This window comes from Balaenoptera physalus (genome assembly GCF_965194825.1).
Source record: "Balaenoptera physalus genome assembly, chromosome: 16".
Lineage (NCBI taxonomy): Eukaryota > Metazoa > Chordata > Mammalia > Artiodactyla > Balaenopteridae > Balaenoptera > Balaenoptera physalus.
The window spans coordinates 4555055-4581555 of record NC_138898.1 but is presented as its reverse complement, the minus strand read 5'-3'; the positions used below and the strand labels follow the sequence as shown (position 1 = coordinate 4581555).

General features: G+C 44.2%; 1 protein-coding gene across 10 annotated transcripts; it reads left to right on the top strand.

The window, feature by feature from the left end:
- Positions 1–25877, top strand: STX16 (syntaxin 16). Of its 10 annotated transcripts, none has more exons than XR_014254780.1 (8): positions 6–948; positions 15393–15500; positions 15913–16053; positions 17166–17331; positions 18419–18510; positions 18699–18780; positions 19067–19210; positions 20427–20507. XR_014254780.1 is itself a non-coding variant. In XM_082429880.1 (8 exons), the coding sequence occupies exons 1-8, from the start codon at positions 817–819 to the stop codon at positions 23002–23004; spliced, it is 969 nt and encodes a 322-aa protein (XP_082286006.1). In that variant the 5' UTR covers positions 10–816; the 3' UTR covers positions 23005–25877. The 10 variants fall into 10 exon arrangements, 9 of the variants coding, with proteins under 9 accessions (XP_082286011.1, XP_082286007.1, XP_082286003.1 ...); XM_082429880.1 differs by lacking the exon at positions 18699–18780 and adding an exon at positions 22900–25877 and having other exon boundaries at positions 10–948; XM_082429884.1 differs by lacking the exon at positions 18699–18780 and adding an exon at positions 22900–25877 and having other exon boundaries at positions 12–897.
- The last annotated feature ends 624 nt before the right edge of the window (positions 25878–26501 follow it).

Below are 26501 nucleotides of genomic sequence, written 5' to 3'. Positions count from 1 at the left end.
GACAGGAAGAGGGCCAGGGGGGACGCCAGAACCCGGGACCATAGCACGGAAACGGCCCGGGGCTGAGCAGCAGTCAGATCCCGGGATGGAGGGAGCCGGAGAAGAGGAGTGAGGAGGCCGGGGAGGCAGGCCCTGCTGCCCTCCTGGAGGCCGGCAGCCTGCGGTGGCAGTGGAGGACCAGGCCGCCCACAGAGGGAAGGGGTCAGGAGGTCGGGCCTCGGCCTTAGCAGGCTCAGACCAGGCCCCAGAAGGGAGCAGCAGAAGTTCAGGGCCCAGGCCTGGCTCGGGTTGTCCAAAGGGGACTTCAGGCAGGCCTCCCAGAGCCTCTGGCGGGGACACTGAGCCGGAGACAGGCCTGAGGGCCCGGCCCAGACGCCTGTGAGCCAAGTTAGGCAGAGCCAGCTAAGGCCCTAGGGGGTGTCAGAGACTAATGTGGTAGGGGGCTTCAGGGCCTCCCAGCCCGGAGCCGGATTGGCGAGTTAGACGCTTGTAGATCCAAGGTTGGATTGGGGAGGGGTCTCTGGGAAGTTGGCTAGCAACGCAAGGATTGGGGGGATCTAAGTGCTTAGAGATCGAAGGCAGGTCTTGGGTAGGGGGAGTCGGACAATCGGAGCCTAGGTGGTTATTTGGGGAGGGGTCTTTGCGCTTAGACGAAGCGCAGAGCAGCGCCTGCTCGGCTGAAGGCCCGAGGCCTTGTCAAGAGAAGCTCCTGTGAAGGGTGGGCTAGACTAGGCCAGGCCAAGAGAAAGAAAGTGAATAAACCTGGCCTCGAAGTGGGCGGGGGGCCCCTGAGCGGGGGGTCACAAAGGGTGAGACATGGCCACCAGGCGTTTAACGGACGCTTTCTTGTTGTTGCGGAATAATTCCATCCAAAACCGGCAGCTGTTAGCCGAGCAAGTGAGTAGTCACACCACCTGCAGCCCTCTGCATTCACGTAGTATTGCTGCGGTGAGTCTCCTGGCGGCGGCCTCTCCGACACACGCACCGTGTGCACTGCGGCTCTGCCTGTTTGTCTGTCTCTGTCTGTCTCTCTGTTTAAAAAAGAAGATTAAGACTAGTACGGAAATGCAAGGTCTCTCGGCTGGGGTCCGAGAGCATCGATCACCCTGGCTGGGGAAGAACCAGTGCTAGGCCCCTCCCTGCTCCACCTCTGCCTTGCACTCTCTCCTCACTTCCGCGTCTCTCCCAGTTCCCCACCCCCACCCCCCACCCCCCACCCCCGGCCTCCCCCCGGCCGTCCCTGCGCGACCCGCAGCCTCCAATTTACATATGTTTTAGCACTAAGGTTTGGAAGCTTTGGGCCTTTCTGAAGCCTTTTCGTTCCGTTTTGTTTTAAGCTCCCCTCCCCCACTCCGCCTCCGCAGGCTGAGCCTCACTTCGGTTCTGCTGGTCGGGTTGCAGGCTCGCAGACCCAAATCCTTGCAAATGCACGATGCCCTTCCCCCAAAGAGGAAGGAGTTGTTGTTTTGGTTTTTTGTAGTCCGTTTTCTTTTAATGGCCTCGCAGTCCTCTGTGTTTAGTGTTCCCTGTGAATAATTGCTTCGCTGTTTTTCTTGGGGGCTCTCGTTTGTGAGGCTGTAAGGTGCTAGCTTCTTCGTTTTCCATTTCCCAGACAGGAAATTAAGCTTTTCCCTCCATTCGAACTTTTTAAAAAGAACATGGTGTGTATGTGAAAATCAACCCCCCAAATAGCCCACGGTTTTTGATTTAATTAACCTGAAACTTTCTTTAGCCCAGCCGTAGAATCTTTTACTGGGAGGGCCTGGAAGGATTGCTGTGCTTTTCTGTTTGTTTAAGGGGCTCCTTTCTCTTCCTGAGCCTTAGTTTCCTGCTCTGTTGAATAAGGGGGTGTGTGTGCATGATCTAAACAGGAGAATGAAGATGAGCTCTGTGGTAGCCTAAATGGAAAAGTGAAGTTATGAAACTAGTTTGTAGTGGGGGGGGGGGGGGTCCTTGCTGTAGACGGGCTGGGTTTGAATAGAAGCAGCATTGGAGGAGGAGAGAATAAAGTCACCCCAAGACCAAGTTCTTGGGGGTTATACTTGACATATACAGTTTGGGGAATCACATTTATTTCACCTGTTAGGGACTGTATTCCCTTTACATTTTTTCTTTATGACTTGATCTAAATGCTTCACAAAAATCAGGCCTTCTGTCTTGATTATTGACAGAGAGTCTACAAAGACAGTTTTTCCTTTTTGTAAATCGGAAGAGGAAAATGTATTTGGCCAGCTTGCTTGTATAGAAAAAATATTGTAAACTGTGTGAGCAGTTTTAGGAATAAAATCACGGTAAACTTAGGTCAAAAAGCATAGAAAACAGAGGGACAGAGTGTGTTTAGCTTTTCATTTACTTAAGAATTTGAAGGTTTTTTACGTTTGTAAATGAAAGAAGTCGTATTATACTGAAGTAAGTGCAAAATGGGAATGGGCTAATTCCAGCGCTAATTTTGAAAAGAATGTTCTGAAATAAGCCAAGAAATAGAGAGTAGAAGTGAGTGAAAAAAAAAAAAAATCCTCCATGGAACTTTAGTTTTGCTAAATAAGATGTAAAAATTGCATGTTCCTTAAATGACTTGATTTTATGCTACCTCGTGGGGAGAAAAAAACAGAACTAAAACTCCTGTTAATGTTTCTAAGGTATCAGTCTTTAACTGATTTTAAAACATAATGTTTGCTTTAAAATTTTTAATCATGTAAGGTTCGGAATACACTGAACCATAGGATAACATGAGACTTTTTTTTTTTTTTTTTAAATCATTTGGTCAGACGGTTTAAAAACCTGGTGTCTGAGATAGGCAGCTTTTTAAAAGTGCATCTCTAAGTCAAATCTATTTTTTAAATGGTTTTCGAAGTTAGGCAATTTTAAATATATATATAAACTAAGTCAAATATTTTAAAATATATAGCTAAACTGTACAATTTGGAAAAAGAGATATGTCAGAAAATGTACAGGTATATTTAGCTAACTCAGACATTTTCTTGAAAATAGATTTATAAGTCAGACTAAAAATACATGCCTAAGTGAGAGCACTAAAAAGTATTTTTTACATATTATACCATTTAAAATGTTACATATGTTGGTTTGACTATTTAAAATCTTTCTCAGATCATTATGAGCAATCAGATCATTTAATATATCCTTGTAGTCAATTAAGACTATCTAAAAAATAGATTTTGCAATTAAACAAAGATGCTTTGCCTAAGTTAGAATTAAATAGAAGTCACACGTTTATATATTTTAATTGTGTGCATTAAAAAACATATGGCATGTCATAAATTTCCGAAGTGTTTAGGGGTGAATTACTATATTTTCAGCTTGCTTACAGTTGATTCTACAGAAACCATTTCTACACACACACAGACACACAAAATTAAATATATCAAGATGTTAGCATGACTACATAGAGGGTACAATATTTTCAATTTTTCTGGAAGTTGGAAAAATGTTATAAACATTTTGGGGAAAACTATGTCTAACACAATTTTTAAAACTTTATTAAATAACTGATGTAATATTTTTCACTGCATATCTAGCTCATAAAATTTTTTAAACCTCATTTCTGAGTTGTAAATTTCAAAATCATGTAGCAAATCAAACAAAATTAATGCTATCAAATTTGAATATGGACTGGGTTTTAGGTGGTATTAAGAAATTATTAGTTAGTTAAACTAATTAAATAAATTTGTTAGCTTTATTAGAGGGGTCTACTGAAATGTTTAGTATTGAAATGTCAAAAGATCACCTAGTTTATATGCTTAACCCCCGCCCCCCATAAAGGAAACAAATAAGGCAGAGTGTTACTAATTGTTAAGGCAGAGTGTTACTAATTGTTAAGTCTACTGATGAATATGTGGGGGGAGGCTATGCCATTTTACATAGTTTTCTGTATGTTTGAAAAATCATAAATAAAAACTTAACAAATACCTAGCATGTTAAAAACACAAGTAAAACAATTAAAAGGCAATTTGTATATGTTTATCTAAAACTCAGGTAATTAAAAAAGGAAGTAACTAAATTCTAGAGTGTAACTTAATTAAAAAATCATAAACTGAAATTTCTACTTCCTAGTTAGAAGAAAAAGCTGTAGACCTTGATTTTGGGGTGTGCAAATTATCTCACAATTAGAAATAAATCACATCTGAAATTTTTTTTTTTTTTTTTTTTTTAGTTTTAAATCTGAATCTGCACATCTTTATTTTAGGTGAAAGCTGTGGAAATTGATTGTAAAGTGTGCGTGCGTGTGTGTGTTACACACCTCAAAACAAAGGGCACATAAAGCCATATCATTCAAAAAATTTAAACAGGCATTTTTTTGCATCCTAGTTGGAGGAAAAAAGTAGAAGTTGGTGGTTGGTGGTGGTGGGGTTAGTGTGTGTACCTATACACGCGTATAAAACAGGTTTGTGCCACATTCGGGCAAATATGTCACAGCTAAGCAGGAATTTAAGGAGGATGTGCGGTGACAAAACAAACAGAATGTCCCAAGGGCCAGGAGGGACCTAAAGGTCGTTTGACCCAACATCCCCTCTGTGATAACCCCTCTGCCTGCCTTCCTTGACCGCATTATGTGATGGGGATAGGAAATTCCAGCAGCCGTCACCCCTACCTCTTTCACTGCGAAAAAAGTCCTTGCCTTTATTAACCCCGTCTCTGTCTGTGTCTTGCATCCTGTGGTCCTAGCTCTGCTTCGGAGCCCCCGGGGTCTCTGACACAGGAAGCCTCTTCCTTCTCCTGCAGGATAGATAACCCTGCAGCTTGCTGGTGCCCCGGAGCTTTCTCTAGCTCAGCAGTCCCGGCTCAGGCAGGGAGGTTAAGTTTTCTTGCCTATGAATGAAGTCTAGTTTTTCTGTGTGCTTTTTAAAGTTCAGCACCCAGAACTCAACAAAATTCTACTTAATTGTGTTCTCGGTTGTGTTGATATTAGTAAAACTAATTGTTAAAAATAGACCAGGGGTTTGATTTTTAGACTGTCAGCAAAATGCAGCTGTTGGCATTTCCCATTCATTCTGTTTTGGCCTCAGTTTTGGACGCCCCATCACGGTTAGGCCTCAGGGCAGCGTGAAATACAGGGAAGAGCCCTGGAGTTTAAACCTGGGAATTTAGGGCCAAGTCTCACTCTGTGGCTGACTCCAAATGTAGGTCTTCCTGCAAGCTTTTAATCTCTTCTGGCATCTTTTGCCTTAATCGTAAATGGAGGGTTTGAGTTAGGTGATTTCTAGTGGCCCTGTGGATTCAGCCGTGCTTTCTCAGATTCTGTTTTCATACATTGTTTCTCCTGACCAGGGCTTGCAGCCTTAGCTTTAACTTGAAAAGGAGGAAATCACAGTCAACAGCATTGCCCTGCCCATCAGCCCGATGTTACCTCAAAAATCCTCAAAAGTAGCTCCAATACTGTGGAGAAGTAGTTTTAACGTTCTGTCTGCCAAGTGCAGGTTTTAAGGCAGCACCTCATTCAGGCAGTTACAGGCAGCTTAGCTTTAAGGAGCTGGAATGAATTTACAGCATTAAATAATCATTCAAAAAAACGTGTAAAGTCTTGAATGAATGACAAGTAGATGTTGAGTTGCTGTTCTCTTCTGGTGAGGTGCTGTGTGACTTGTGTGATTTCCTTTGATCTCCTGATACAGATCTTACAGAGGGATTTGAGCTACTTTGTTAGTGTTTATTGCTTAATCTATTCTCTGTTTCAGAAAAATGCACAATCTATAAATGGAAGCTAGAGTTAATTGGTCTTAGATTAGTTTGAAAGTAGCACATTATTTTTAATAAAACATGGTGTGCTTTGGGGGAAGAAAAACAATTGAGGATTAACTGTGGTTATAAGAAAACGGAGGTCCTTCTTCAGTCTTGACTATAATATTAGCCAAGATTTATTGAGAGCTTACTGTGTGCCTGGCACTGGGCTTAGCCCTCTCCATGTGTAACCCTACTTCATCCTCACAGAGCTCCATCAAATAGGTGGTGTTGTTTTCTCATGATACAGATCTGGAAACTGAGGCTTCGAGGAGTTAGGAAACTTGCTCAGTATTGCCCATCTAGTGAGCCAGGGAACTGGATTGGGAACTCAGGCAGACCTGGCCCGGAGCCCTGTGTTACCTGCTGGGCCACAGGAGTGCTGGCTGCTTTTCCCGGACTTGGGCTGCAGGTCCCGGAGAATGGAAGAACCCATTAAAAAAAATCTTTTTCTTCTTACTATGGGATTGCATCTTTATCTCATTTTACAACCATGCAAGTCCATTTTGACTTGCATATTGAAAGTTCTGTGTTTTAGTCCATGCTGAGTCTGTTGGAAAGTTAGTTCTCTGTCTTTAGAATCCAAGTATGAAATCATTGTATATTTCTCTTTAGATCTATTTGCTTTTCTGCTTCTAAAGATTCCATTTGAGCAGAGAGGCTTACTTGAGAATAAGGGTACTTTGTTGGATAAAAGTGAAGCAAACTTTTACTTTGGTAGTAACGGAAATAAAGTAAATATCACTATAGCATAGACCTGTATTTCCAACTCATTTTGCTCAACTTTTCCAGACTTCCTGAGTAAACACAGATGGGTTTCCACTTATTTTTCAGTTTTATGTAGAAAGTTCTTTAGACAATAAATTCCACATGCTACTTGGAGTTTTCAATATTTGCTTGATTGTATGCCATTGGCAGGTCAGAAACCTAGATGTAGACGTTATAAAGATTTAGAAAGTGATGATGTGTAGTGCCGTGTTTTCATTTGGCTATATTTTGGTTTTTCCTGATGGTAATTCTAAATGTTTTAATTCAGGTCTTGACAAAATTTTCTGGTAAATTGGTGGCAGGGGGAGTTTTGAAAGGCCTTCTGTTTTTAAGTAGCAAAATGGGAGGGGATGATGCTCTTCAAAAAGAAGACCCCCTGAATTTAATTCCCAGTGTGGTATGGTAGTAGCTGCCTATCACTAGTAACTCCCTGAATTGTTAATAAAATTAGAGAGACTGGAAGGTGGGGTGGAAAGAGGCCTGAACACCTGGGTCTGTCCCCATCTCAGCCCTGTGACTTTGGGGAAATGGATTTATATATTCTGAAGCTTGATTTTCCTATTTGTTTAAAAAAAAAAAAAAAAAAAAGAGTCGTATCTAGCCCATGATTCTGATTTCACCTCTTGTCAACTAATAATTGTAGAAACCAGAAGATCAGGGTGTGTGCTTGGTTGATAATCCAAGAGGCCAGGCTCATGTGCAGCAGAGATCTTAACCAGGGTTTGCGGTAATGCTTTATCCAAAGATTGGATGCCAAGGAGGCACTGCAGGACAGGCAGATGTGCAGACTGAGATACTGAATTAGGGGTTTTGCCTTGTGTCTTGTTTTATTAATAAAACCACTTCAGTGCTTTCTTGCTGAAAATGTTAAGCTTTTAAAAAATAAAGAGGTTTTCTTTTTAAAGTAAAAGGTAATTAAATCAGATTTCCATTTGACACTATCTTCTCTATTAATATCTTGTAGTACTACTGTTATGGCAGGGTGTGTATAGAAATATAGTTCTCTTGCTCTCATGGCAAAGTGTAGAAGGAATGAAGAGGGCTTTCAGCTTTCTATAATGTCAGCTGATTGAATTTTTACATGGAGGAATGTTGTGTGGTTACACTGTTATTGCTGTCATTGTTTAATAATATTTTGGCCCTGATAGACCAGTTTCATTTGCACTATTAATTTTTAAAGAAGGAAGTTATGGTTTTTTATTTTCTAAATTGACTGCTCAGCATAAAAAAAAAAATCAACACAGTTGATTATTGAAATTCACCACTAATTATTTCAGTGATCAATACTGTAAAAAAAAAAACAAAACCTAGTTGTTCAGATTATCTTCATTAGTAAATGTCTGTTCAGAAGATAGAGTTCCACTTTGATCGAAAAAAGAACCTTTGGTTTTAAATTGAAACTTAATCTTCTGCCAGCCGGTGCTGCTTCCTTTCTGCTCCCCCTTTAAAAAACAAAACAACAACAACAACAAAAAACCCTCTCCTTACCTTTTGTTTTGTTTTACTTTCCTTTATAATAGCCTAATAAATAACTGTGTGCCTTCTAGACTAATAATAATGCATGCCAAGCAAATGGGAAGAGTTTTTCTTTTCTTTTACCACCTGTGTCTCTCTCCGGGGAAGAGTGGTTTCTCGGCTTGCTTATTACCACGGAGAAAGCCGTGTCTGCGGGATTTAATTTGTAGAGCCCTTACATATGTGGTCACTCAAATATTATCTGAATTCGGCCATAGACAATTTTTGGGGTTTTTCATTTTCTAATTTTGCTGCATTTGCAGGGCTGATTTACATGTTAAAATTTACATTTATTTGACATGGTAAAATTACATTTTAGCTTTGCTCTCTTGATTTTATCTTCCTCAGGGAAATTTAGAATCTTGTATATGATATTTGATATTTATGAAGCGATACCATTATATTTTATTGAAACTAAAGCAAGTGTGTTTTATTTGTTTCTATTGTACTTTAATTTTTACAACTATTTATTGTTTGTATCCTATCTCATTTACCAAAACAACAATCATGGTAAATAAAAATAAAAAACATAATAAGATAAATATTGATGTAGCTTTTTTTTAAAAAAAAAAAAAAAGGAAGAATCAGAAGGGAGAGATTTTTTTAAATGCTTTGGTTAGTGGATCTTTATTTTTAGTCAACTTTACAGTTGCTTAAAATCTCAGTGTTTTCTCAACTGACCATCCCTTATCTGTCTGTCTGTCCCCATCCTTCTTTTTTTTTTGCTATCCCTAACTGGATGGGCTGATGGGAACAACATATCTCTTCAGGAGCTGGATGAGGTATTGTGTTTTGACTATTTTTGTATGTTCGTTTATAAAATTATGCCTGTTTTTCTGAAATCTTTGGTCATATGTAAAATGCTAAGAGTGTACATTTTAGCATTTGTTTTGATTACTTCTAATTGTCGTGTTTTACAATTTAATACTTAGGATTTATTTAATGTATTTTCACACCAGATGAATTGATGATTTAGAGAAGGGCTTAGGAACATTATTTACTACTGTAGGGAAAGTGTCTCAACTTTGGAAGCAGTAAAATTTCTTGCACTTAAAATAAGCCACATTGTTTTTAGGATTATGCATGCAGCTCCCTTGATTCCTGAGACTGTGCAGTGAGGTTGCTCAGAGGTGTAGAAGGATGTGATGTCTGGCAAAAGCCCTAAGGAAGCAGGACCCGGAGCCACCAGACCTGTTGAGATGTCTGCTGAGGTGTCACTGGCCCCAAGCGAGTGACCCTCCGGTTGTGCTGACTGACTAATCGTTACGTGGCCCCCTTCCTAGCAGCACGATTTTGGCCTTTTCGTCACTTATTAGCAATTCTCCCAGAAGATGGAGAGGGTATGTGTTCACAGCACTTTATTCTAGTCGTGTGAATAAAAGTGTTGAGGAAAAAGGGGATTGAACTGTGATTGTTGGTTTTGTGTTTCTAGTATCTGTTTCAGCCATGAAGGGGTTGAAAATATTTTTCCTAAAGGTAGACCTTTTTAAAAGAGTCCTTTTAAAATTGGGGGTGGGAGGGTGTCACTGGTTTTTGTTTTCATTTAGAAGTATGAACAGTGAGGTGGGGTTAGGGCCACTGTCTTCAAAACCAATGGGGTCCCTTACTAGTTGATAATAACAACAGATGGGAAACAACCTAAAGATCCTTCGTGGAGAACTGGTTAAATAAATTATATAGCAACTCTCATTCCCTGTACTGTACCTGTTAAAAAGAGTGCAGTCTGTCTCTGAGGGCTGCAGGGAATGAGCTCCCAGACACATGGCCAAGTGGGGAGAAGCCTGATGCAAAACACTGGACACCGCGATTCCTACTCTTTAAAAATAAATAAATAAATAAAAATTATGTCTTATTTTATTTTTTTAAGAAAAATAACTAACATTCAGGCTTGTGTGTACTTAGATTTCTGAAAAGAGACAGAAGAAACTGTTAACAGTGGATACCTTCCAGGAGAAGTCTGGGATGGAAGGGAAACTGCCTTTCTGTTGCAAACCCTTTCCGTAGGTTGGATATATATTTTTAAGCCATGTGTATCTATTACTTGAGTCATTAAAAAACAATTAGTATTTAAAACCAAACCCATCCATCTAAGAATGGCTGCTACCGCTTACTGAACGGTTTGGAAATGTGGGACTTGTGGCCCCAAAAAGGAAGTGGGCCGTGGGGAAAAAACAAACAGCAGAACAGCTTCAGTTTGAACACTTCTCCCACCGGGCCTGTCAAGGGTCGTCTTTCCTGAGGGCTCCGCCGTCTGAACCTATTTCCAGTCTCTCCTACTTCCTCTTCAGGCAGCAAGTTCCAGACACTGGCTCCCCCCGCAGAAATTCTCTCTGCCACGATCTCTAGCAGAGACCCCGAGTGGAGAGCCCCTTCCCAGCCACACGCACCTCACGTGCCAAGAGGCCCTCCGAGCTCCAAGCCTTTCCATTCCGGGGCCACGTGGCCCTTCGGCCACCCGAGCCACTCACTTCCCCTTCTTGTCCTTTGTCCAGAACCACTGTATCAGTGAAGTGAATTGTACATGACCTGTCTTTTATTTACTTCATTCATTCATTCCATTTATTGTTGACTCATGCAACTGATTATAATTGCGTACTTATTACCACGAAGTGCCAGGCGCTGACCGAGGAGCTGGGGCTGTGTTGGGAACGGTGTCCAGAGCCTCACCTTGCCAAGACTGCAGTAGGGCTTCGAATCGATCCTGGCGTGGGTCAGATGGAAGCCCACCCCTGGGTGGGTGAGGCCTGAGCACGCTGTCCTGACTGCGTCACGGGTGGCGTCCTGCAGTGTGTCCACATTGGTTTGTCGTTTCTCCTACTCAAGCCAACTCGAAAATCTGCTGCACGCTGGGGATAGCAGGCTGTGTTCTTCCCCAGGAATACTAAGTAAGGTGTGCCCAGGGAGAAAGCCCACCCACCGTTCACCCTTTTGCCCAGTGTACGGCCCTGTCCTCTGCTCTCTGCTCTCATCTACTCCCTGCCTAGGACAAAGTCATCTCCCAAGTTGTTGGGTTTTAAAATTCATGGGAGGAACTATTAAAAAATTACAAGATGTAAAATCAGGCTCCCAAACCATATAGCCTGGGAAGGGCAGGGTGAAGTAGCGGGGGCATGGGGGGCCACAGGCTGGCTCACTGGTGTCCCTGCGGAGGGCAGCATTGAGAAGGAAAGTCTGTGAGCCCCGCGGTGTCTGTATCTGTAGAACAGGGGGCAGTCCCCTCTGCACTTTTGTTGTTGGGACTAAAATGACCAAGTCAGTGGGGGTCCAGTGCCAACAGAGCGCAGGTAATTGTTGCTCCCTACTTTTTTTTTTTTTTTAGGATGTATATAAGAGTTGAGAAAAAAAGGAAAATCAGCGAAACTAGTAACATTGTATCTGGGTGGTGTGATTGTCAGATTTTTTAAATTTCTATATTTTTTGCACATTTAAAGAAGTGTCAACTTTGAACATTTTTTGTTTCATAATCAGAGAAAGTAAACACTTTTAAAACTATCACAGATTTAAAAAAAACAAAACTGTAGGGCTGACAGCCCCTGATTCTCTTTTCTACAACATGCTTATTCACTCCCTCAAAGAACTGAGATTTCTTCAGCCTAATTGTCTATTAGCCTTCCGAGCCCAGTGAGTTACGCTTGTGGTCTGACTGCATCATACACACTCCCACACTGTCTCAGGTGGAGACCAGAGCTGCCAGGCTGTAATTGTCAACGTCCCTTCTGGACTTTTTAAATGTTCGTTGCCACAGAACATTTAAAAAGTCCAGAATTGTCAGTACTGGTTCTTATTACCAGGGCATTATGGCTGAACTTGGTGTGTTTTTTTACATGGGTGTATGGCGGGGGGGTGGGAGGGGCTGTGTTTGACTTTTCTAGTCCCTGCAGGGGCCCTGCCATTTCCTTAATCTTACGGTACACCAAATCAGCCTTCTCGTAAAGGCAGGGTTTGCTAAGAGGAGGAAGGCTGTATATTTGGGACAGCAAGATTTATAAGACTGTGCTCGTGTGTGTGTGTGTGTGTGTGTGTGCCATCCATAGATCAAGCACTCGTCCATACTGTCTGGTACTCTTTAAAGGGACGGTTGTCAATATCTAAAGTGGACCAAGAGCAGAAGATAACTTTGATGAGCTGAACAAGAAGCCTGTGGGTGTGCCATTGTGGGCACCCGCTGGCATTTTCCTGCGTTGATGCAGTTGAGCTGGATGACTCTGGGTTGTGGTCGTGCACCCTATAGTTCTTGGAGGACAAGAGTTACAAATCAAAGAGACAAGAATTCTTAATCCTCATAAATACAATTTTATTAAAAATTTTTTTCTTATTTAAAAAGTAAGATTTTTTTTTTTTACTTCAGAAGCACAAGTTCACTAAGAAAAGCTTTAATGAGCAACATCATGTGTTTGTTAGGGGGACACCGAATGGAGTAGGCGCAAGTAAAGAGAATGAGAAACCTGGCAGCTTTTTAAGGTCTGAACTGACTTGGATGGCAACTTGAAAACTGATGTATTCTGGATCTTAAAAATGAGGAAACGTGTTGAGATGGGCAGTGAGGTTTCTGAAGTTGAAAGGGTGATTGTTTTGCATTTAAGATGTATTTTTTTAATGTTCATATTTGTTCCCATTTTTAAGTGACATTTATCTTCAATTAGGTTTTCCCTTCCCAAAACAGTCTTAAAAAAAAAAAAAAGTACATACTGTGAAATATATTACAAATCCATACTGATAAAATAAATGCCACGTTTCTTCTGAGTAAGGCTGCATTTCTTTATCATGATGAGCTATCGCTACAGATTATACCATAAAGGGGACAAATTCTTCCCTGTTTAAGGCTTTCAGTCTCAAAGAATCAGCTATTCTGTCTTATTGGCAACATCCTGATACAGCATGTGGGAAAGCTAGGGCCAGCTAGATGGGCTAGCGTCTGTCCCCCTCACGTGGGGATCTCTCGATTAGCAAGCTTCCTTAGGACACTTGAAGAGGGTGTGTTCGCACACTCTTTTACGTGTGTTTTTTGGGGGAACACGTCTATGGTGTAAGATCAAGTACTGCTTAAAAAAGAGTTGAATCCACTTCAACTGACTTTTCATATGTGATTTATAATTTCTTATTTGTTTCAGAGAAGTTGATACTAATTATTCTGCAGATAAATTTAGGTAAATACCATCTCTGTATCCTTTTTAGTTTAATGTATATTAGTAAACCGTAACAACAGTTCAAAATCGTGAGTTTAAAAACTCTAAATAAAACAAATTACTATTATTACTTTATTGAGATACGGTGTAATAGTAAAATGTAGTGGGTTAGATGATAAACTGGCGTAGTAGAAACTCTATGACCCGTAGGTGTTGCTTTGTACGAACAGCTGGAGATTTAAGTTCAAGTTCTGCTCTCAGTTAGGCAACTCTGCAGTGCCTGCTGTATAGCTGGCAGATGCTGGGTGCTGATTGTGTGATTTGTCCCTTCTGTTTTGGTCATCGTGCCCTACACAAAGTTGCATAGCTCTTGGTGACTTTGGGACAGGACTTTTGAGGAATACACAGCTCTGTGTGGAGTGAGGTCTGCACCTCGGGGCTGCATCTGCAGATGGTCCTCTAGAGAGGCTGCTTTGTGGATGCCTCTGTGCTCAGCCAGAGCCTGTCCTGGAGTCCCTGGTGTAGCTGGTAGGGAGTGGGTCCGAGGACCGTGTCTGGTGTTATTGTTTAAGTCTGAGGGCTTGTTGTCCTGGTGCGTTTAGCAAGTTACAGTTATATTTCACGCGCCTGCCAAAGTGATTGGCAGCGTGCGGGTGGACGGTGCTTCTGGAGTAGCCGATCCAGGTTTTAATCTGTCACATAATACGCTGTGACCTTGGGCAAGCTAGTTAACTTTCCTGAGTTTCAATTTCCTCATTTATAGATTGGAATAATAGTTCCTAGCTCACCTAGCTTTTGTGAGGATTAAAATAATAAAGAGAATGTAAAATTCCTGTTCGTGAACTCTTAAAAACAAACAAGGTGGCTCTGGCTGAGAATTACCACGTTACAGACGCAGAGCCCCGGACAGTGCAGGCGGATGACGCACCGTTTGTTGAAGACCTGAAATGACACCGGCCCTGCAGGGTCCACGCGGCGGCGGAATGCGCTGGCCCTGATCACGACTCAGACGCTCTGGGAGCACTTCTGGGGCTGCTGGTCCCCTGAGCCAGTGGGGGCAGCGCCACACCAGGCATGACGGGTGGCAGACGCAAGACTCATTTGCTTTTAGGGATTTTGCTACAATCTCTCTGCTCAGGATTTAGGGCTTATTACTTGAAGAATTCTTTTAATTTAGGCTTTTCCTTATGTGATTTATCTTCCCCCTTCGTCTGAGGATGTTAAACATTTTGCCTTGTTCCTTTATTGTTAGAAAAGCAAACAAGTATTTGCCGAATGAATGAAAAACAATAAATTTAGATAAATGCAGGGGTGGGGAGAAAAGCAATATAAATTCTTCACCCAATTCTGCAGTGTGATTTAGAAAATTTACAAAGCATTACCTGTAAAGGACTTTCATGTGCTGTTTTCCATTCTTTTTTGATCATCATTTGCATCTTTTGAAACTGGCATTTGTAAGTGCTGGGCTCCGGAGGGTACCTCGGGACCCTTTCAGCATTCACTGCCTCCAGGCCAGAGGGCAGCTTCAGCGTGCAGAACCCGTGATTTCCCTCCCATTCTTAAAAGCTTCCTACCGCAGTCTATTATATAGGTAAAGTAAACAAGAGCTGTTGAGATCGTTTCAAAATAAGTGAAAATGTTGCCTGTGGACATTTAACCAAAGAAAGGAAAGGACAGTGTAAGAGTGCCTTGAAATTTTAAGGATTGCTTTTGCCAAATGGTGGGTAATTTGCTGACTGTTTTAGGCAGTTCTTTCACACATTTTAACACGTGGTTGATGATCTTGTGACTAAGGTAACTAGATCAGCCCTGTTTACAAAATAAGCTAAGTGTATGTAAGTAAACCGTGACATTTGTGTGTTAGTTCCATTTACAGCCTAGAATTTTTTTTAACTTGCATCTGTCTGATCAAATTAATTGCTGAGGTTCATGCCATCCCGTCATAGTATAGTACTAAGGTTTTTCTTGTAAGGATCTTTTGTTGACTTTTTCATTACATTTCCATAGCCAGAGCAAGTCAAATGCATGTTCACAAGTATGTCCAAGGAAATTAAGAAGTGGTGCATGAAGAGACAGGAAAACCATTGCATACCCTAGCAGTATCAGAAGCAAGTGTGTAACACAGGGAAGTGCACTTATTCCTCCATTTCTGAATCTTCTTAGGGAGCGGCAGTGAAAGGTAGTAAGACTGTGCTTATCTAAATTGAATTTGAGTAATTTTTTTAATGTCCCTTTATCTCCCTGTAGCTTGTGGATGATCGCATGGCTCTGGTGTCAGGCATTAGCTTAGACCCAGAAGCAGCAATTGGCGTGACAAAGCGGTTACCTCCTAAATGGGTGGATGGAGTGGACGAAGTAAGTTGAATGTTAGTTTCACACTCTCTTATTTATTGAGGTAATTATGACATTAACGTATTTTAAGATACCTGCCATAAAGACTCGAATGAGCGTCCCTGGAAGCACGTTACATTTAGGATTATTCTGTTCACATACCACAAGAAAGGGGTGTGTGTGTGTGTGTGTGTGTGTGTGTGCACGCTTGTGATTTTGGTTTTAGTACTAACTATCTGAATTATAGAAATAAACTGAAGAACTGTGTAACCAGGAGGAGTGCTGTTTGAATGTCTGGTCGTTTGAATTAAAAGTTGCTCAGGCAGCTACAAGTTGGCTGAAGACTGAGCTCCATACTGTGAGTGTAGCCAGTTGTCTCAGAGGCAGGCAGATAGCTGGCAGGCAGCAGTGATGTTCTGTGATTTCATGTGTTTAGATACAGTACGATGTTGGCCGGATTAAACAGAAGATGAAGGAGTTAGCCAGCCTTCATGACCAGCACTTAAACAGACCCACCCTGGATGACAGCAGTGAGCAGGAACATGCCATCGAGATCACCACCCAAGAGGTCACGCAGGTGAGGGCGGGAGGGGCCGCAGGTGAGGGCGGAAGGGGCCGCAGGTGAGGGCGGAAGGGGCCGCAGGTGAGGGCGGAAGGGGCCGCAGGTGAGGGCGGGAGGGGCCGCAGGTGAGGGCGGGAGGGGCCGCAGGTGGGGACCTGCGCTTCCCAGCCTTCTCCCCCGCGCAAAAGCCGGAACGCGCTCCGGCTCTAAATCAGATCGCATGTTAGTCCCAGAGCTTCACTTCCCAAGCGGAGGTTCACAGAGGGACTCTAGGAGGCCCTGCGCTGCTCCAGGTGTCAGCATCTGCTCCATGCCTTGGAGGAGTGGGGACTGTTTTTCATTTGTTCGTAGATACTACGGTGGATTGATTTGAAAATTAAATTCAGAACATTATTGAGTTCAGTCATTTGGTTTTAAGATGTGTAAGTTCTGTTGTCTACAAGTGTGCAGAATTTTTTCATGTTAAAAAAAAATGGTGGTTGTAACTGAAAGGATGGAGAGCTATTGCCCCAGACTGAGTATATTAGTATCCTAGAGAAACTCAGCATCCTAGAAATGTTTCCTGTAAAATGTTAAATATGAATAATTTTAAAATAATGTGACTAGTGTGTAAACTAGCACTTACATTTTTCATTTATTTAAATCTCCTGGGTTGCTGATGCACAGAGAAGCGGTGTGGTGGGTGGGGAAAGCCCTGGGGTGTTGGGGTGTTTGGATCCTGGCTTTTAGCGACGTAACAATGGCATGATTCTCATTTAATCCCTTGGACTCCAGTGTTCTCGTCTGTAAAATGGGAGTGATAATAGTAATACCTGCCGCTTAGGGTGGTTGTCGGGATTAAATGAGAAGAAGGCCATAAGGAGTGATGCACATAGCATGCGCGCGCGCGCGCACGCGCACACGCACACGCACGCGCACGCACACACACACACACACACACACACACACACACACCCCCATTTGTTCAGGTCCGGTTCAGCTTTGATCTCTTGGCCGTTCTCGGCACCAGCCGGTCTGGACAGAGCGCTGTGTGTCTCACTCTGGCCGGTGAGCGAAGAGGCCGAGGGGCACCTTGGGCCACCCCCCCCCACCCGCCGCCCTGCTGTGAGCGCCACCTGTTCTCCCAGCTCTTCCACAGGTGCCAGCGTGCAGTGCAGGCACTGCCCAGCCGGGCCCGCAGGGCCTGCTCGGAGCAGGAGGAGCGGCTCCTTCGCAACGTGGTGGCCTCCCTGGCGCAGGCTCTGCAGGAGCTGTCCACCAGCTTCCGGCGTGCGCAGTCGGGCTACCTCAAGCGTGAGTGTCCGGCCCCTGCGGGGCCTTGTGAGTCACAGGAATTCCGGCGTCAGAGCCTGGAACGACTTTGTGGTTTTACCCTTCTCTTTCGCTGCTAGTCTCCGTTTTGTCCTGTGCCTTTCGTTGTTAGCTTTTGAGCACATTCCCACCTTGCGGAACAGAAAGGAGCTCCCTTCCGCCCCCAGTGGGAAACCGTGCCCAGGTTGAAGCCACGGCGACAGGGTGTCAAATCGTTCACGTCTGAAAAAGAACAAAACAGAAACATAGGCCGTGTCAAGTTTAAAGTATTTGAAAATGAGTCTCGCACATTTTAAAAACGTGTGGCTTCCTAGATGTTAGGGGTGGAGGAGCTGCTGCTAAGTAGGTAGAAAGCAGTTGTGACCCTGCTAGAGCTTCGTATTTGTGCAACAGCAGGTATTTGAGAGAGGGTCCCAACGCCTTTCCTGGAAGTAGCTTAAACAAACGCTTTCTCCCTTGGCACAGTGATTTACTCGGGCTCCCTTTCTTCCTAAATAGTGCCAAGTCAGGCTTCAGCTACATCCTCGTTCTAATTACCCTATAAACTGTTTTTTTCTTTATTGCCATTGTAATCAATAATATCCCCACATGCTCCCCCCCAAAACGAGTTCTCCCTCCTCCTGACAACTGGCATATTTGTGTTTTAATTTTACTATTTCTAAAATTTGACTGGGGCCATTTGGAATTCTACTAGAGATGGCTTTAGGGAGAGAGATCGATTTTTTTTTTTTAATGTTTTGTAACAGCAGTTAGATTAAATATTTCTGCTTCTCTTAGAGATTCTCACATGGTTGTGTCATTTTGTCATTCACTTGGCATCCAGTGAATTATACACATTTACGGTGTGATTTTTGTCTTAGATAACCCCAGGTGCTCGCATACTGTTGCATGTTTGTAGTTCTCTACTGTCCCCCCACCTCTGCTGGAGGTGAGATAGGGTCCTTTTAAAGCTGCTAAGAATGTCTCCATTTTGACTGTTGAGTTTTACTCTAGATTTCCCCTTTTTAATGGTGGGACAGTACCAGGATGGTTTACGTATTCAAGTAAAGTGAATTCCTATCCGTGATAGGCCTGAAGAATCGAGAGGAAAGATCCCAGCATTTTTTTGATACATCAGTACCACTGATGGACGATGGAGACGATAATACTCTTTATGATCGGGTACGTGAGGGGCTGCAGAATTGACTGCTGTGCATTTGCGCTCCGGTCTGTTTCCTTCTCTTCGTGGACCTTTAACTTCCATGCGATGCAAATGGATCAGCCCTGCGTGACGTGCACATCCATCGAGTGGCTTTGGCAGCCGGCGGAAGAACGGTCATGGGGGCCATACTGTTTCTTCCTTTCCAAAGGCTGCAGGGAGACCTTGTCATCTGCCTTCCAGAACCTTCCGGAAAGCAGTCTGCCCACCCCACTCCTGGGAAGAACCCAGAGGTGCGCAGGCTTCTCCCCGGTGGTTTTGCTACTTAGCCCTTGGGTAGCTGCAGACGCGGGGTTCTCTGTGTCCCCTGCTTTGGCCGACAGTGCTTTAGAGCCCGCTTGTTTGGGGAATTTGGATCTTTCCTGTTAGGGAAGAATAAGTGCTTATCTGTGGTTTATGTGCTTTAGAGAAATAGTTTCAGAATTTATTTCCTTTAAGTTACATCTAAAATGGTACACTGTAGCTTTCTTGAGGGGAATAAAACCTAATGCACACATTTCGTCCTTTTTGTTTTGCTAGGGTTTTACAGGTGACCAGGTGGTGCTGGTGGGGCAGAGCACACTGATGGTGGAAGAGCGGGAGCGGGAGATTGGCCGGATCGTGCAGTCTATTTCTGACCTAAACGAGATATTTAGGGACCTCGGGGCGATGATTGTAGAGCAGGTACGTGAATTCACCTGCCTCCTCAGTGGGTTTTCCTGCCATAGTGTCTAGTCCTTCTTCAGACGTTTTCGGTTCTGCACTTCCGTCAGGAACACAATTTGAACCTACTCCCCGAACGCATGTATGTGTGTGTACAAATTATATGCATATACTGCTATCATTCCCCATAAAAAGACTAATAAACTGTTTTTTAGATGAAAAACAAATGTCCGTGACAGTTCTCCTCTTCTCTGCCTCCACCCCAGGGGTGCTCATGGCAGCACCCCGCGCTGGGGGCCTGGTTGGTCTGCCCACGCTCAGCAGTGATTCTGCCAATAGATAAGGTTTCCCTTCTAATTTTGGCAGGTTATTGTGTAATGGCAACTGGAACCACTAGCTCTCAAGTAGAATTAAATTGTGTGTTCGCTGTTGCAATCTGATTAGGGTATTTTATTATCTTGCCAGCAGGGGTTTGGGTCCTGATCCCCCTGAAACCAGCCTCAGAATGGAGTGGCGGGGCTGTGGAAGATCTAGTTACGTTAATTACCCCCGAGGCTCCCACGGGACTGCTGCTGCCGTTGTCTCTCCTCACACAACACGTTTCCGTTCACAGCCTGTCCTTCCCTGGAGCCCAGTGTCCCTTCTTCCTGTCTGAACCAAGAGATTAAACAATTAAAAACAAAATTCTCCCTGAGGCGAATGTGTAACTTTACATGTGGATTGGAGCTTACCGTGTTTGCTCTGACCCATGGAGCCACATGGTGACTGACGTTTATAGACATGATAGTCAATTTCCAGACCTCATCGAAACCAGGCCTGGCTTAACTTGGCCCTCTCTGCTTACTTGAATCCAAGTATTTAAGCGACAAACGGGCACAGACGCAAGCCCTTCACCACTCAGAGCCTATTTCCACTGAACCGTATATTTTTTAAAGCCCCAGTAAGTCTGAATATGGCATATCCTGCAGTGGCTAAATCCAAAAAAGAAACCTCAATTTGTCAGGATCTCTTTCTCCTGAGCTAGACTTTATTGTGACCAGTGCAGCAGTCTGCCACTGAGCGCCTAATATTGCACGGTGATGGGTTCCAGACCTGGCAGTGTGTACCTTTACATCACAGTTAGGTAAAACAGATAATTCTGTGGATAATGATGTCTGCAATTTGCATCTCTTATTTTTGAAGTTCAGTTTTCCCAGTTGTGGTTGTTGATCGTCTGTAACTGTCATTTATTACTCAGGGTACCGTCCTTGATAGAATCGACTATAATGTTGAACAGTCCTGTATCAAAACTGAAGATGGCTTGAAACAGCTTCACAAGGTAATGCCCTATCTTTCAGTGGTTGAGAATTTGAAGAACTATTATCAGATATCAAGAATTCATGAGAGGCTTCTCTTCCATCATAACTGTCTTCGGCGTTCTCGTCTGCCGTCGGCTCGAGATAGGACTGTAAAAATGCACCGTGTCGTTTTATTCAGAGCCGACCACGTGCGCTGTTGCCGTTTTACTGCAGTTAATGATTCCGGGTGCACCTCACACGCAGGTCTGAAATTGCCGAGAATCCCCTTCTGTGACAGTGGATTCTGAAGGAGTTGGGGTTTTCTCCCTTTTAGAAAATATTTTATTCCTTGTTTAGGTCGTCTTGTTTTAGGAAATCGATTTGAGTGGGTATTTGTTAAAATACGTGTTGAGCATTCTGTCTGCTTGTTGCTGCTGACTCAGGCCTCTCTTTGTTGTGATACTTTCCTGATAAATTGCTGGTGGGGATTCATTCTGGAGGAGATAAAAATCTAATTTTTCCTTTTAATTACCGCAGTATATCTGTGTACTACCTTGAGGAAAGAGTAGTTTGTTGAAGTGAGAGTATTAGCTCTCTTATTCTTTGCTAATAATAAAGTGGCTGTTTCGGGAATGTTTTTCACGATATTTGTTAAAAATAAATGGAAAACATCTTTAAAATCTTGTAATGAGTTATGAGAAACATACACATACGCTGCTGTGTGTCTCTCATATATAATTCGGTGCATGTTTTCTTTAAAAGGAATGTAATACTTCACAAATAAAATAAATTGTGTCTGTTTCCTCATGTCTTTGAGACCTAGCAGTATTCCTACCCGTATATAATGGTCATTTTTCCGATTCACTAATGTACTTCTCTGTCACCTTTCTGAAACCAGCCACTTCCTGTGGCAGAGATGGCCGTATCTGACAGTAGTGTCAGGTTTACAGAAAGACCTCGCATAGGTCTGACCAGAAGCCCTTCACTGCCTCTTCCACGTGCTTTTGTCACCACGTGCTTTTGTCACCACGTGCCGGGTGGGGATGGCGCTCCAGCATATACTGAGAAAGAAGAGGCTTGCCTTGTGCATGCAGAGGGCTTTTTAAGCATTAGGTTCATTCGGTTGCCAAGCTTTGTGTATTGAAAGAGTGAAAACTAACTTTAGTTTGTCACTCTGTAATGCCCGGGCTTTCATATGCTGTTGAATTACGCATCGGTTTTGAAGTTTCTTAAATAAAAACTAGTGAAAGATGTTTTTTGATATAACACAGATAAAGGGAAAAAGCTTTCTCCGCGGGAGTGTACAAATCTAATGGGAACTAAAAATTTTGTTTAAGGTTCTACTTTATAAACCATTTTGAGAGGTTTCAGAGTATATCATTTGGTGTCAGCTTCCGTGGTGGTGCAGGTTACTTATTAGAAAACTAAGCACGCGCCGTCCTCTTTCTCCAGGCACGGCTGGCCGTTGCCTTGGCGGTCAGCTCATCTGAGGCTGATGGAGCCTTGGGAGCTGCTTCACACGGGCCGGGCTCTCCAGACGGGTGAACCTGTCTGCCCTGAGGTTTCCTCCCGAGGCTGAGTGGCCCCTGGTGGGCGGGCAGGCTCGCTTAGGAAACGGACGTCCTGGTCAGAAGGTTGGTGGGGACGGGGAAGTAGGGCAGCGGAGGCTGGACGTCCTGAGCAGGTCCGGCCCTCAGGCTGTCTCCTTGCTTTCACCTTCACTGCGAAGCAGCGCTGTCCTCGGAAGGGCAGGACGTGCGCTCCCCGACGTGGGCAGGACACCCTCACGACTCCCCTCTGCCCTCTCCTTTCTGTGGGTCACGTTCTGCACCACGGGCGTGTGTGTCCGCAGACGCACGGAACTGGACTCGGTGGGCTCTTTCTGCGCTTGACACCACAGGGCCAACTTTCCTGTTTCTACTTCAAAGGTTGAATTTCTTCTTGTTCCCAAATGCAGAGGAGGTAGAAAACCAGCTTCTCTGGGACCCTCGGTTCCGTCCCTGCTGGCTGTGGTAACTGTAGCCAGGTGTTCGATTTCTTAGTGAAGGAGCTGTGCGTTCATCCAGAGAACTGTGTCCGGAAGCGAGAGGCTTCTGTTGAAAGAGTGGGTCCTTGCGGTCAGTGGAAGGAGAAGTAAGGAGAAGCGGCCCACAGGGATCTGAAAGCAGAGCCTTCGGCCTCTCCGGCGGCCTCCGTGTGATGGCGGGTCCCCAGCGCGGGCGTTAGCGAAGCCGGGTAAATAGGGAGCTCCGGGGTCATGGGACTCATGTGGATTGAACTCGCGGGAGCTGACGGCAGGGATCGTGATGCTGGAGCCGGTGGCAGAGGTGTCGGGTGTGTGGGCGCAGCCAGAGGCCTAGGACTGGAAATGAGCGAGCCGTGATTTGGGATTTTGGGGAAAATGACGGCCTCTTTTCCCTCCTCTTTCTGTAGGCAGAGCAGGATCAGAAGAAGAATCGGAAGATGCTTGTGATTCTCATATTGTTTGTCATCATCGTTGTCCTCATTGTGGTCCTCGTCGGCGTGAAGTCGCACTGAGCAGCGCTGGGCCGGGGCGTGAGGCCCGCGTGGACCCGGGTGCGCGGGCCCGGCGCCCGTGGGTTCCTGCCGAGGTGCGGCCCCGGGCCAGTCGGGGCGGCGAGCGTTTCCGTGGACGCCTCCGCGCCGTCGTGCTCACGCAAGGGGAAGGGGCTTCTGCTTTTCCTTCACTGTCAACACTTGAAGGACCTTGGATACTGCTGCAGATTAGAGATGAGTTCTCCCTTCAGTTATAATATATTTTTTTTTAGAAAGGGAAAACGAGTTGAAGGTTTACAGGCCTCCTCAAGCTGTTCGATATATTATATCTGTATATGCTATTTTTTTTAGCAGTCATGTCTGAGCAGCATGTTAAAATAATTTTTGGAAAAATTTTTTTTAAACCATCTGGTTTCTAAGAAATTTGGTGCCAAAAATTTATGAGTAAAGGCAAAAATGCCTCTTCATTTTTCTCTATATATTTTCCAGTTGAAAACAAACCGAGAAGTCCTTTAAGAATTTGTAATCCATTCCCCATTAACTTAATTTAGCTTTTCCCATCACTGTTAATGATCAGAGTAACAAAGTGTGAAAAATAAGAAACCATCATTGATGTTAATTAACACATTTAGATGGGCCAGTTAAAAACAGCTTTATAAGTTTAAATTAATTGTAAATGGAGTATTCCTCATCTAAAATTTGTGCACTGCATGTTCTCCCGTAACCAAAAGGGGTTACTAAGCAAAACCACCTAAATTTAAAAGTTGGTGATTTGAAATAACCTCACATTGAGAGGAAGCTTCGTAGTGTTGTGAAAGTCACCAGAAGCAGCCAGTGTGTCCCTGTGCTCGTCCCCAGCCATCCTTGCTCAATCCATTGCTTATGTACTCACTACTTAATGACCTGTTCAAACCAGACACCATTTAATGAACTGTGAATTTACACAGAGGCCATTCTAAATGGGTCACCCCATATAGGATTAGTGGGTCTCAAATTATTAACCAAACATCACTCCATTTCAAAGTAAAATATTCCACCAGTGGTTTGATTTATTGGTCCTTCGTTTGCCACTTACCATGCCCAGAAAGTAGGCATATTCTTGCAATTTGTGAAAATCTTGGCTAGAGAAGCCCCTCGTTTGTGTGAGCGTGAATCAGATCGCCAAAGTAGGACTTTGTTGTTTACTTACCTGTTATCAATATGGTGCTTGAATATATTCCTGGACCTGTGGAATAATGTGGAAAGTGATAACTTTGGAAACTGAAGTTGTTCATGTTTTAATTGGTCTTGAGACACCAGTATTGTTTTAATGGTCTTTGCATCATTTTCAATGGCTTTCCATTATTTTTACCTTTCTTAAAATGTTTTAAAAGAGCATGATCTCATTAAATGTGCTGCCGTTTATTTGGACCAGTCACATAGAATGTTTCTCTAGAACTGACTTGGAAGTTATTTCCAGAAATTTAAACTCAAGTCCCGAGATTCAAGTTGTCCAAACAGATCATGGGCTTAAAACCCAGACCCCTGCCCCAGCCTTCCCTTCCCTAGTGGTTTACGACGCCGGGCAGTCACTGGTTTTCTTATTACTGATGTGGCCGTAGGAGGATCTAAAGGTGCCCCTGGCATTTCAGGAAATAGCACGGCATTCCCTGACAGTTATTTATTGGGAAAGAAGGTCAGGGGATAAGAGTCCAGCCCCTCCTCGATCGCCCCTGAAATGGGGGGGCTTCTGCGGTTCTCGAGAGTAGCTGTAGGCGTCTTTCGTCTCAACGGTTCTGACCTCATGGAGTCAAGCTGCTCCCTTGGACCAGCTGCTGCTAGCAGTGGGGCTGTCGAGATGAGGGGCCTCCCTCCCAGACAGTCTGCGATGGTGATATGGGTTACTGCTGAAGCTTTTCAAGTGCTGCGTCTTACTGACCTTTGAAGGAAAGTGACCCATTGAGAAAGGATCACTGTTCATTTGTATTTATTTTCAGTGAATAGGGTGACTAGAGTTGGGTTTTTTACCCAACTCATTGGGTAAAACAATGAATCTGACTAGGAATGGTTTGAAGGATCCTGCGTGGGGTCCGGGCAGCTGCCCCCCGCTGACTGGATCCAGTGCAGTGCCAGCTAAAGCCCAGCCGTCCGCTGCCACCACTGTGTCCCAAGGCGGGGAAGTGGCCCCGAGCCCATGCACCGCAAAACACTGTACTGTTCTGTTGAGCCTTCACTTGCGGAAAGATCCGCAGCATTGCGGGAGCAGGGGCAAGTTAGTAACCAGCGTCCTGGCACCTGAGGGCCCTTCTCGCCCTCCTCTTCCTGCCCACAGCTCTGGAGGCAGTGATGGCCTGTCCCGTTTCTCCCCTCGCCTGGAGTGCGCCCCGAGAAGAGGACCCACAGGGAGGGCTCCTCTGGGCTCAGCCTGGACCCCTGCCCCCTGTAGCGTGCCCTGGGTGGCTCTGTTGACCAGGGCTGGAGAGGGGAAACGTAGACATTGACTGTCAGGTCCCCAGAGCTCCTGATCTTTCCCGAGAGATCGTAACTGAAAGCTACTGTCTCTTGTTTTATTAATTTGGGGTTGGGGGGAGGTGCTGGCTCGCCCGCCATGGGTGCGAAGCCGCATACGTCTCTAATTTAACGAATTTACTGCGTTCTCTGCTAATTGAGAGAGCATTATTTATTTGTTTTGACACAAGCGCTTTCAGTGTTTTATCCTGGCTAATGGCTTCTTAAAGGTAATAAAACCCTTCCAACCTAATTGGTCAGATAAGACTTTTTTTCTCGTGTGCTTAAATAAAGCAATTAGTGAAGCGCTTCTATCTAAAATGACTTTTTTTGTCCTTTTTTTAAAACTAATTTACTGTTACTGGAAACTTTTTGTACAATAAAGCAGTCGTGCAGATTAAAGAACATCCTGCTATCCTAGTATTAATTTTAACGATGGGGTGCATGTTTTCTTCAAGTGCGTCTGTGTTTCGGGAGAGCCTGGCCTGTTCTGTGATCGTTTGGGCTGATGACTATTTGTTTTGTGCCGAGGCCTTTGTCTCAGTGTCTGAGAGTCCATCTGTCTGTCTAATGGATGCTTTCAAGGGGACCACCTCGATTTGCTACCCACTATACAAAAAGGCAGATCATTACTTTCCTTATGAAAATGTATGCTTTATATACATACCAAGAAACACTGGAGATCTTCAGATAAAACCGTAGTTATGTGTGCCTCGTTGAGAAGTAATTCTTACACACGGGCTCCGGGAGACTTGAACTTCTCAATGACTTTGAATGTTTCCCATCCTATTAATCCAAAAATTTCGGGGGTGGTGTTTGCCAGTCGAACTCAAAGCCAGGACTGTATTTCCTCTCGAAGGTCCTGGGCTCCTCAAAGGCCGGGAGGGTTCTCTTGTTAACTCATCGCTGACTCTCACCCGCGTCTGCCCGGTGAGAGATGCCATCGGGGCGCGCCGGGCGTGTGTCTTCTTAGCTACACCCCAGGGTGCACACACATGGAAGCGGGCGCTGGCTCTGCGGGCGGTCTCCTT